Consider the following 13,273-nt stretch of genomic DNA (forward strand, 5'->3'; position numbering starts at 1 on the left):
GAGTACTAAATGTATAGGATTTTTTAATATGTAGGCAACATCTTCTTTTATAGTGATATTTTACAATTTGGTTTTGTTGCAAGTGGTATCGCCTATTTCATTGCCAATGTTGACCACCTGAAACATTTCTACGTTCTTGGATAGCGGCCACAACATTCTTGGATAGCAGCCGCAAAAATCCGTAATTGTGCAATTTTGACTGTATATTATTACTGTACTAATGAATTATAAGTATCTGATTTATAATTGCGTTACAAATAACCTGAGATAGCAGCCGCAACATTCTTGGATAGCAGCCGCAAAAATCATTTGACTGTATAGTATACCTGCCAAATCTATCATGCCACCTTCACTAGCATGCAAGGGACAACAAATTGTTGAAATTTGTGATTAAAATATAGTAGTCATTACTAGAGCGGTCTGCCCGGGTCCAATTTTGCGGTGTTGGTTATTTACTACATCCCGGAGTCGTCTACACAAAAGTAAAACTACGGTCAACTCTTGCAACTTAAAGCTCCAACTTAGGGACTAAGTGTCCCATTTCACTCCGAAACTCACCAGAAACCAAAACCAACCACCCCGCCAAATCACATAACCATAATACAATATAGATGAGGCTATAATAGGGGATCAGAGCTAAAATACTCAAGCGAATTTAGAAAGAGAAATATCAAAAGAAATCACAAATGTTGGAGAGTGCATGTGAAAATTAGGTAAAAGTATTAGTTTATGACATTCATGCGTAAAATCCAACAAGTAACTACCCAAAGAACACAAAATGTAGCAGGTATTTACCAAAGTCCCATTGGCAATAACTCGGAGCATTAAACAAAGAAAATAATGAAGAAAAACTTACCGAACCGATCCATTTTAAATGCACAATTTTGGTGTAGCCCTTGCCAGATGAATAAAAAAGGGCAGCGCGTTGCACTAAGCTCCCGCTATGCGCGAGGTCATGGGAAGGGCCGGACTACAAGGGTCTATTTTATGCAGTCCTACCCTGCATTTTTTGCAAGAGACTGTTTCCAAGGCTTGAACCCATGACCTCCTAGTCACATGGCAGTAACTTTACCAGATGAATATCGTAGCCAAAATGTAAGAATATAATTGCGCAAAATATGGTATTGGACATGGCAAAGATGTCACGACCCAAAATCTCACATATCGTGATGGCGCCTATCTCAATACTAGGCATGCCAAAAATCCCAATAAACCACCATTTCTTTTGAATTTGAAAACAAAATAATTAAGTTCATCAAAAGAAATCTCAAAAATTTCAAATATATCTCTCCCAAAACCCAGTGTCATTGAGTACATGAGCATCTAAATGAATACAAAGTCTAACTGATAAACATCACTGTCTAAAGTATAGAACAGTACAATAACTAAACATGAAGGGAATCAAGTCTGTGGTCGTGAAGCAGCTACCTTGATACTCTCCAACAGCAATAACTCTGAATTCTAGCAGTCGTCGTATCCGGGAGCACCTGGATCTGCACACGAGATGCAGAGTGTAGTATGAGTACAACTAACTCAATAAGTAACAAGACTAACCTCCGGGCTGAAAGAAATGATGAGCTCCACAGGTACAATCCAACAAAAGTAATGGTATAGAAATGTAGACATGCTTTCAAGTTCAACAGTTAAACTCAATACAAGTAAAATAGATCAATACTGCATGATATGAGGCATATGATATCTCAGTAGAAAGACCTCATGTAAATACTGGTCACAAATTATCCGGTCACTCGGTACTGTTTATGGCCAATCTAGCCCAGAGGTGTTCCAACCCCTATATAAGTACACATCGACTGATAGTCAATCACTCAGTACCGTATAAGGCCAATCCAGCCCTGGGATAATTTATTCCTAAATATAAATAAAACGGACAAGATCCATGTCATGATAACTCACTACAATACAAATAAGTAAGGCAAGTCCATATATAAGCAGTAAGTAAGGCAAGTCTATGTCCTGGAAACAAATCCATGCCCTGGGAAAATCTATCCCAAATATATATATAAGCAGTAAGTAAGGCAAGTCCATGTCCTGGGAAGTCCATCCCGAATATCGATGATCATCTACGCTCACTGGGGGTGTGTACATACTCCGCAGGGGCTCCTTCAGCCCCAGCATAATATAAAGCCAATATGGCCTACTGCAGGCGGGCAGTCCCGATTCGTTTAATAACAAAGCCTATAAGGCCTGCTGCAGGCGGGCAGCCCCGATCCATAAAATAGTAAAGCCAATATGGCCTACTGCAGGCGGACAACCCCGATCCATAAAATAGTAAAGCCAATAAGGCCTGCTGCAGGCGGGCACCCCCGATCCATAAAATAGTAAAGTATAAAGCCATTATGGCTTGCTGCATTGCGCAGCTCAATCCCATAAATATTCTCACAATTGACAATTATTACTGAGTGTGAAATGAATATTTTAGAACAATTAATTCAACAACATCATGACCCCATGGGTCCAAAAATATCGGCGCATAGCCTAAACATGATCTTTATTACTAGCCTCAGCTTAATTCCTCTAGCACGTGCCACATGTTCAGATGATAATATGATTCTTTAATTTTACTACTTCACATGATTTATTCAAGACACACTTTCTGTGGTGCACGTCTACACGTTCGTCACCTATCGTGTGTGTCACCTCCAAACAATTCATATCATACCAAATTCGAGGATTCATACCCTCAGAACCAAGTTTAGAAGTGTTACTTACCTCAAACCGTGTAATTCTTTACTCCGCTATGCCTTTGCCTCGTGAATTGGCCTCCAAACGCCTTGAATCTAGCCACTAATAATTCGTTTCTGTTAATAAAATTTATGAGAATTAATTCCATGAAAAAATACTAGTTTTCCATAAAAATCCGTAATTTGACCCCTACAAAAGTTACAAAATCCGATAACCCATTCCATTACGAGTTCAACCATACTAATTTCACTGAAATCCGACTCCGAATCGGTGTTCAAATCTCGAAAATTCATTTTTTGAAGTTTCTACAATCTTCCCAAAATTTCCACCTCAAAGTACTAATCACATGATGAAATCATTGATATATTCATGTATAATAATTAAATCCGAGTTAGAATCACTTACCCCGATGAATTTCTTGAAAAACCCACGAAACTTCGTCTCCTACCGAGCTCCCAAAATCCAAAAATTAAATAATAACTTAAACCTCGGATATATAGTGCCCCTCTCGGATTCTCAATATGCTGACCGGACATTTCCACCGCCCCCGCGAATGCCTCACCGCGGTCCGCGGAATTCCCACCGCGGCCGCGAAAGTTTGGTGGTTGGACTGCCAAGCTTTAGTAGTTTGGCTGTAACTTTCTCTACAGATGTCCAAATGATGACTTCTTTAATTTTCTGGAAATTAGACACGAAGGGCTATAACTTTCGTTTTTGAATCATCTCAAAATTGCTTGTGGATCAAAAGATATAGGCTTCCGAAGTTAGACCAACGGACTGCAGAACTTCCCGTAGCGCCTCCGCGACCAAAGTTATGCGGTCCGCGCCTCCTCCTCCGTCCTCAGCAAAATTTTGCCGCCCTCAGCGAAATTTTAAGCACCAGAACCATGCCTTAGTTCCGGTAATGCCCGGACTCCCTCAGAACTTATCCGGAACCTCCCGGACACAAAACCATATATGAATTTCAATTATAAAATATGCTACGGACCTGCCCACACACTTAAAACACTAAAAAGAAGTCGTCTTGACCCTATATTGACCATGGCCAAACTCCCAATTTTTCTTAACTTTACAAATCTCTCAACTTCTATGTTTTGCGCCGGAATGACTTCAAATTTTGCACGCAAGTGATAAATGACTTAATAGAGCTATTATCATTTTCGGAATCAAAATCCGGCCTCGTTATCAAAAATTCAGCCTTCGGTCGGACTTTTCCAAAACGTAATATTTTACAACTTTCGCCAAAATGTGTCAAATAGCCCTACAGACTTCCAAATCCAAATCCGAACATACGTCTAAGTCCGAAATCATCATACGAAGCTATTGCAATCATCAGAATTAAATTTTGAGGTCGTTAACATATAAGTCAATATCCGGTCAACTATTTCAACTTAAACTTCCAAATTGAAAATTCATTCTTCCAAACTAACTCTAAAATACCTTAAAACCAAACCAATAATCTACACAAGTTATAATACCTCGTAGGAAATTATTCAAGACTTCAAATAGTTGAAAAGAGCGTAAATATTCAAAACGACCGATCGAGTCGTTACAAAAGACAAAACAAACTTTTTCTAATTGCGGGGTGATATTAGACCAAAAGACTAACGGAAGGCAAATTTGATCGATTTAGAATAATACATGGTAAATTTGACCATTTTACTATTTCTTGTGCCTTTCTTTGTTACTCTTGTGATGTTATGTTGTTCTTGTTGTTTGCTTTTTGCCTAATTAGTGTTATTGATTCAATTATTTGTTATTTATTGATTTTTGGTTGCGTTTATTAACAGGAAATGAACAAATATGGAAGGGTGAAGAACGTAACAATTGTCAGATTTGTTGAATTTGTCTAGGTTCTGTTTCTCATTCTACCGAGTGAAGCAAACTCATGGCATAATTTTGTTCATTCATACTGCAGGATGCTCACCATAACTTTATTGATGATTCTGAAATTATAGTTGACTACAACAGGGAACAATTGGATTCCGATCGAGAAGGCTAGGTTAGTGACATTAGTCAGATATCCTTTTCCTCGAAGCTCTAATTTGCAATATAAGCCTAATATATTAAAGCCATTCTCTTTTGTGTTCCTGCTTAAGGTTTTGATCTAAGTTGCTCCGACATGGCAGTTCAGTACCGCAACCATGTCGACACCACACTAGTATGGATGTGGGTATGGGATGCATACCGGATCTAGTCAAACAATTTTGGATACCTTGACCACGACATGGAAAAAATCGAGACAAGATACAATTTGATTCCCGAAATCAGAACCGAAAAAAAAATTAAGAATAAAAAAATTTTAATACTTTACAAGCTATACGTAAGTATTCCACAAATTTGTTTCATAATTTAGAGATATTTTTGTATTTTTATTTTTTGAATTATTTTAATTAGCTGGATCCTCGCACCCGTATCCGTACTAGGGTCCGTATCCCCGAATTTTAGAATTTACATCTCGAAGGATCTGACCTCTAGATACGCACCCGTGTCAGATACCCACACCTATGTCCGAGCAACTTAGGTTTTGATTTCTTGAATGTAAAGGTTATATTTCTTGTTGTTTGCTTATTGCCTAATTGGTGTTAAAATTTATATCTTTTTGATATGCTTATAACAATTTATCTTATACTATGGAACTGCTCAAGTTTTGTTTATTTACAATTTTGGTTCATTCGTACCCTTTGCGTTAATGAAACCCCGGTTTATGTGTTATCTGATTGGTTTTGAGGTGACGCACATACTAGGTGACGGGCGTGTGGGCGTGCACCGTCGGAATTTTGACTTGGTCAAATTCCATGGAAATGTATAATTGAATAATCTATTGATATATGTACATTCTCTACGTGTTAGAAAATATTGAGCTGATAATCATATTAAAAATCATGCTTAGGCATATGTGAGGAAAGAGAGATTGTGAGGTTGGAGTGAATGGGAGTACTGAGTTACTGTTACTCTGAGAGGATCCTGTGATTTTACTATTGATGTACTTCAGCTCTCATATATCACAAATTTGAAAATTTTGGAAAAATATTATTTTCTGTTTCAGTCAAATTTGATATGAAATTACTGCGGAGATTTAAATGTTGAACTTGAAATCATGCCTACCCTTTTATGTTGTAGAGTACTATATTTGGACTTAGCTGTGAAGCTCGTCACTACCTTCAGTTCTTATTTATTATTGTTACTTACTGAGTTGGTTATACTCATACTACACCCTGCACTTCGTGTGCAGATCCAGGAAATTTTGGATACGGTGGGTGTTGATTCTTTCGCACAGTTAATTTTCCGGAGATTCAGAGGTAGTTGTCGTGTTTCGCAGACCTTGACTCTCCTTCCATATCTCCTTGTTTACTGTATTTGGTCTTGGACTATTATAGACCGTATTTTCCAAACTTGAAATAGATGCTCATGTACTCAGTGACACTGAGTTTTGGGAATATATTTTACCCAGTATTTGTGGGATTTTCTCTTAAACTTAATTATTATATTTTCCATATTTAAAACAAATTGTGGGTTATTGATGTTGTCGGCTTTCCTAGTACTGAGATAGGCGCCATCACGATAGGTGTAATTTTCGGTTGTGACAGTATAATCGAAGCAAATGTCGATCGTGAACTGATGAGACTCGATCTTGTCCACAAAGTAGTGGAGAAGGGTCATGATCCTACACAATAATGGATGAAGTTGTCTGATGTACACCTCGTACCTCTTGCAAAATTTCATAACAATATGGTCCGCCGGGCCCAATGTGAAGGGGTAAGTGTAAACATCTAAATACCCCTCCATGTGAGTAGTAACGGCGTCCTCGGGCCCGGGGACTACCACATATTTATCCTCCCAATTGCAGTCCTTTCGAACTGTGGGCAGAATGTCTTCAGTCCTGAAGCATATGTACATCGAGACTCCTACACCCTGATCTTGTTTACGTGAAGGCTTCTCGAATTTAAAGTCATTTGTAATTGAGAAGCCCCCGGGAATGAAAGTTGTCAAGGAGGGCTCGCAGCCGACTCGTTAGCCACCACTTCAGGGGCAACTGCTTCAGTACCAGCTGCCGGTTGAGAAGACAAAAGGGCAACATATTGAAGGACGATTTTTGATGTATTAGACATTGTCATTCAGGGGAGTGTTTGAAGATTTAGAAAAACAATTGAAATTTTTGAAGAAACGGGTTTTGAAGACAAAGAACGGAGTGTGAATATTTAAAGAAAATCTAGGCAAAAACCTAAATATTACTGAGAAATCTTGAAGAACAGGGGTAAAGATATGAAAGTTTGAGGAAGGGTAATAATAGCTTGAAAACTCAAAGGTAGAAGTTTGGTCAAAAGGTGAAAAATGAACAAAGGTGTCATGACCCAAAATCTCACCCGTCGTGATGGCGCCTATCTCGATACTAGGCAGGCCGACACTCTCGATAAACTCCCGTATCTTTTAAGTTTAAAAACATAATGATTAAATTCAGCGGAAGAAAATTCAAAAATACTTATATAAACACTCCCTAAACCCGATGTCACTGAGTACATGAGCATCTAATATGAATACAAGTCTGAAAAATACGGTCTATAATAGTCTGAAACCAAATGCAGTAAACAAGGAGATAGGAAAGGAGAGGCAAGGTCTACAAAACACGGCAGCTACCTCAAAATCTCCGGAAAATCAACTGCGCGAAAGAATCAACACCCGCTATGTCCAGAAATACCTGGATCTGCACACGAAGTGCAGGGTGTAGTATGAGTACAACCAACTCAGTAAGTAACAATAATAAATAAGGAACTGAAGATAGTGACGAGCTACACAGTTATAATTCACTTTTGGTAATTCCAGCAAAGAATAGACATGCTTCCAAATCCAACAGTTTAAGTCAAATCAATTTTATACAGTTGAAGTTCATATAATTCGGATAATAAAATCTTTCAGAAAATTTTACAACAATGACAGATAGCAGCTAAGTGCAACAACAAATGCAAAGCAAGTACTGCCTCTCAGGGAAACAGTCACTCCACTCGTCACAACAACTTAACCACTCGGATCTCAGCCCTCAGCACTCACACTCAATGGGTATCCGCGCTCACTGGGGGTGTGCAGACTCATGAGGGGCTCCTACAGCCCAAGCGCCATAATCTACACGGACAACTCACGTGCCATAGTATAAATATCTGGATCCACACGGACAACTCACGTGCTGCACGGACAACTCACGTGCTATAATATAATATAAGGATCCGCACGGACAACTCACGTGTTGCACGGACAACTCGCGTGCTATAGTATAATATCTCACAATCAGGCCCTCGGCCTCGCTCAGTCACAAATCTCTCCAGTCTCTCGGGCTCTCAACAATCATGAAATCAGCCCAAACAACAATGATACAATAATGAACAATAGAGACTGAGATATAATAATCAAGTAAACTGTGACTGAGTACAAACAGTAATTATCAAATAATTCAACAAGTACACGACCTTTGTGGGTCCCAACAGTACCAACATATAGTCTAAGCATGGTTTCTAACAAAATTGCTTGTGGATCAAAAGATATAGGCTTTCGAAGTTAGACCAACGGACTGCAGAACTTCCCGTAGCGCCTCCGCGACCAAATTTATGCGTTTGAACTTAGAGATTTGAAAATAAGATTTGAAGATTTGGAGGTCGAATGGGCTTTCGAATTTTGTAACTTTTGTCGGGTTCCGAGACGTGGCCCCCACGGGTGGTTTTTAAGCTAAATTTAGTATTTTCTTATGGAATTAATTCCAATAAATTTAATTGATTGAAATGAATTATTGTGACTAGATTCGAGGCATCCGGAGGCCGATTTGCGATGCAAGGGCATAGCAGGGTAAAGAATTTCATGTTTTGAGGTAAGTAACAATTATAAATCTGGTCTTGAGGATATGAAACCCTGGATTTTGTGTCACGTGATTATTTTGGAGGTGACGCACATGCTAAATATCAATCATCACAAGGGTCTATTGTATACAGTCCTACCCTGCATTTCTGCAAGAGACTGTTTCCACGACTCGAACCCGTGACCTCCTGGTCACATGGAAGCAATTTTACCAGATGAATATCACAGCCAAGATTTAAGAATATAATTGCGCAAAATATGGTATTGGACATGGCAAAGACAAAAAAAAATTTCCTAATTGTGGGGTGATATTAGACCCAAAGACTAACGGAAGGCAAAGTTGCTCAATTTAGAATAATACATGATAAATTTGACCATTTTACTATTCCTTATGTCTTTCTTTGTTACTCTTGTGATTTTTTGTTGTTCTTGTTGTTTGCTTATCGCCTAATTAGTGTTATTGATTCAATTATTTGTTATTTATTGATTTTTGTTGCGTTTATTAACAAGAAATGAACAAATATGGAAGGGTGAAGAACGTAACAATTGTCAAATTTGTTGAATTTGTCTAGGTTATGTTTCTCATTCTACCAAGTGAAGCAAACTCATGGCATAAGTTTGTTCATTCATACTGCAGGATGCTCACCATAACTTTATTGATGATTCTGAAATTATAGTTGACTACAACAGGGAACGATTGGATTCTGATCGAGAAGGCTAGGTTAGTGACATTAGTCAGATATCCTTCTTCTCGAAGCTTTAATTTGCTATATAAGCCTGCTACATTAAAGCCATTCTCTTTTGTGTTCCTGCTTAAGGTTTTGATCTAAGTTGCTCCGACATGGTAGTTCAGTACCGCACCCGTGTCGAGACGACACTAATATTGATGTGGGTATGGGATCCATACCGGATCTAGTCAAATAATTCTGGATACCTTGACCACGACATGGAAATATTCGAGACAAGATACAATTTTATTCCCGAAATCATAATCGAAAAAAAAATTGAGAATAAATTTTTTTTTATACTTTACAAGTTATACGTAAGTATTCCACAAATATTTTTCATAATTTAGAGATATTTTTATATTTTTACTTTTTGAATTATTTTAATTAGCTAGATCCTCTCACCCGTATCCGTAATAGGATCCGTATCCCAGAATCTAAGAATTTACATCTCGAAGGATCCTACCTCTATATACGTACCCGTGTCGGATACCCACACCCATGTCCGAGCAACTTAGGTTCTGATTTCTTGGATGTAAAGGTTATATTTTTTAGATTTTAGCTATATACACGAACATTGCACTGTAGTGACATTTTTACACCGGCAAAAATGTTATTTAACCTGTTAGAGAGGGTTATTTACCATTTACTCTAGCTTACTCTTTTGTCGTTCTTTTGTTCTTGGTTTGCTTATTGCCTAATTGGTGTTAAAATCTATATCTTTTTGATAAGCTAATAACAATTTATCTTATACTTGCTCAAGTTTTGTTTATTTAAAATTTTGGTTTATTCGTGTCCTTTGCGTTAATGTATGTTTCATCCTCTACTTTTGCCTTAATTAGGGTTAGATCCCTAATGGCATTGTGTTTGAGACCTCAAGTTTGCAGTGATATTGTAAATTGATGTTATCTACTATTGTGAATGTGACTTAACTTCGTTTGTTCAGTTACATGTTTACCTATTATATTCATTGGGTTGGTTTGCTTTAATTTTCCTTTACATTCAAATTTATACAAAATCAAAGATACAGAGTATATGAGTAACTAAAACATACAAACATTCCTAAGCAATTTTCCGATAAAGGTACAACCACTTCTAACCTTCTTTCTTATTTGGCCTCACCCCCCCCCCCGCCCTCCCTCCTTTTTATAACTACTTATACACGTCCATAAATAGAAAGGGGATATCACTAAACTAGAAGTTAAGAACATATTAAAATACACTGATAAAATACTGTAAAATTTGTGCATATAAGTTAAACTTCTATCTTGAAGTCTAAGTCTTGACAACTGTATGAATGTTAAGAGTAAAAGGTCACAAGCGTTACTTTGAAATTGAAAAGGAGATTTAAATAAATATATAAAAATAATAAAACGGGAAAAGAATTGAAATTAAACTCAAACTTTTTATTATTTATGGATTACAATCACTTATTAGTAAATTAAAGTAGATGAATAACCATCTCTAAAACAATCTTAACCAAAATAAAACATCTTTTTTTTTAAACATTAAGGGACAAATAATAACGAATCACAACAACAAAACATATTAATATTGATAAAGCGTAGGAGGAAGGCGAGGTGTAATTAGCACTTCAACATCTGTCTTCTTAGGTAAAGTTAGACCCACGCCTTGTTTCATATCCAAAGGCTCGTTAGTCGTAGTTGCAAAATTGAAACCCTGGATCAAATGAGCAATTGAAAGGTGTTCCACTTGCAATGAGTAATTCATCGCGGGACAAGCTCGTCTCCCTGATCCAAACGGGATCAACTCATAGTGCTGCCCGCGATAGTCAATTGCAGCATTAGTCGTCAAGAATCTTTCTGGATCGAATGTATCAGGATCTACCCATATTTGTGGGTCTCGTTGAAGTTTCATAATATTTGTAAGTAGTGCAGTCCCCTTAGGAATATGGTATCCATTGACAACACAATCTTTTACGGATAGGTGTTGTACTGACAAAGGTGCAGGTGGATGTAATCGTAATACTTCTTTAACAATTGCTTGAAGATACACCAAATTCTTGATATCATTCTCTTCTACCCATCTATCTCTACCAACAATGGTGTCCATCTCTTCTTGTGCTTTCTTCATGACATTCTTATTGTTTATCATTAACGCCATTACCCACTTTATATGAAGTGCAAGTGTGTCTGTTGCATCCAAGACCAAAGTCTATATATATAGACAAAGAACAGTTAAAAAGATGATTTACAAAGAAGAAATTAAAGAGACGAATTTGCATCATTGTTCAAATCCTAGTATGCATGAGTTGGTTAGGCGATAGTGTTTTTATCAACAGAATCCATACATTAAAGTTTGACTTCAAAATACCGAAAATGTAGAACAATCTATACGTGACTAAGCCACTTAAAAAAAAATAATATATATATATATATATATATGTAAATGTCTATAAAAATTAAAATGATTTTATATACGAATATAGTAACCTAAAATATAAGCTCCTACAACATGTTAAAATACAAGCATAGATTAATTTACTTACGAATACTGTTGCTTTGATGGTGGTGTCATGAGAGTAACCATCGCCAAGATGTTCGTTGCTCCTCTTGGAAAGCAGCACATCAATAAAATCTTGTTCATTTTCACCTCCAACATCCTTTGTTTCTCTCTTCTTAATGTGCTCATCTAACCAACCTTGGATAATATTATCAATGTCTTTGAAAGTTTGTTTCATAGCCTTAATATTCCCTGTAAGATCCAACCACTTGAAAAATGGAATGTGAAAAACATCATAGAGCTCAATCTCCATAGCTTGAACCATGAACTTCTGAAAAGCTGCTTTGAGTATTTCTCCATGTCCATTATTATAGGTCTTCCCAACAACCATTTTCAAAATGATGTCGAATGTCAATTTATCTATCCAATCACTAAGGTTTATCTTCACCATTGGTGAATCACAATTATACAATTGTTTAATATTTTTCTGAACTATAGAAAATCTAACATGTTTGAATTTTTCGAGCCGACTAACGGAGAGAAGTTCTTGATTGACTAGCTTTCGATTTTTTTTCCAGTAAGGGCCATATTTGGCAACAGCAAGCATGGCATTGTTATAGCAAAGGTATTCTCCGTAAAGTAAAGCTGGCCGATCGGCGAAATGGATATCATTGGTAGAGAAGCATTCTTTCATAGCTTCATAACTACTCACCGCCAAGAAACGGCGAAACCCTAACCGGAATGTGAAGACGGGACCATATTTGTCAGCTAAGTCTCCGAGTTTTTGAGAAAAATGGCGGTCATCATCGCCATTGTTGTTGAAATAAAAGAGATGGCCGATTACTGGCCATCCACCTGGGATTTTTGGAGGCAGTGGGTTTAAGATTTTTGATTGTTTTTTTGTCCATAGCAAGTAGAGTAGAAATGCAAAGGTTACAAGTCCTACAATGGCTTCTATGGGAGAAAGAAGATGATACATTTTTCAAGAGTACTAAATGTATAGGATTTTTTAATATGTAGGCAACATCTTCTTTTATAGTGATATTTTACAATTTGGTTTTGTTGCAAGTGGTATCGCCTATTTCATTGCCAATGTTGACCACCTGAAACATTTCTACGTTCTTGGATAGCGGCCACAACATTCTTGGATAGCAGCCGCAAAAATCCGTAATTGTGCAATTTTGACTGTATATTATTACTGTACTAATGAATTATAAGTATCTGATTTATAATTGCGTTACAAATAACCTGAGATAGCAGCCGCAACATTCTTGGATAGCAGCCGCAAAAATCATTTGACTGTATAGTATACCTGCCAAATCTATCATGCCACCTTCACTAGCATGCAAGGGACAACAAATTGTTGAAATTTGTGATTATAATATAGTAGTCATTGCTAGAGCGGTCTGCCCGGGTCCAATTTTGCGGTGTTGATATTTACTACCTCCCGGAGTCGTCTACACAAAAGTAAAACTACGGTCAACTCTTGCAACTTAAAGCTCCAACTTAGGGACTAAGTGTCCCATTTCACTCCGAAA

General features: G+C 37.3%; 1 protein-coding gene across 1 annotated transcript; it reads right to left on the minus strand.

The window, feature by feature from the left end:
• Positions 1 to 10,659: 10,659 nt before the first annotated feature.
• LOC142169113 (nicotine N-demethylase CYP82E4-like) lies at positions 10,660 to 12,721 on the minus strand. Its single transcript, XM_075230349.1, has 2 exons — positions 11,782 to 12,721; positions 10,660 to 11,447 (listed from the first exon to the last, which is right to left on the minus strand). Exons 1-2 carry the CDS (start codon positions 12,712 to 12,714, stop codon positions 10,821 to 10,823), a joined length of 1,560 nt encoding a protein of 519 aa, XP_075086450.1. The 5' UTR covers positions 12,715 to 12,721; the 3' UTR covers positions 10,660 to 10,820.
• Positions 12,722 to 13,273: the final 552 nt, after the last annotated feature.

This window comes from Nicotiana tabacum, chromosome 14 (genome assembly GCF_000715075.1).
Source record: "Nicotiana tabacum cultivar K326 chromosome 14, ASM71507v2, whole genome shotgun sequence".
Lineage (NCBI taxonomy): Eukaryota > Viridiplantae > Streptophyta > Magnoliopsida > Solanales > Solanaceae > Nicotiana > Nicotiana tabacum.

Bases quoted from the DNA above. Each gene is read 5' to 3' on its own strand.
- LOC142169113 (XM_075230349.1), bottom strand. From the start codon at position 12,714: ATGTATCATCTTCTTTCTCCCATAGAAGCCATTGTAGGACTTGTAACC. The intron at 11,448-11,781 runs GTAAGTAAATTA...CTATATATATAG, and splicing joins CCATCAAAGCAACAGTATTC to ACTTTGGTCTTGGATGCAAC.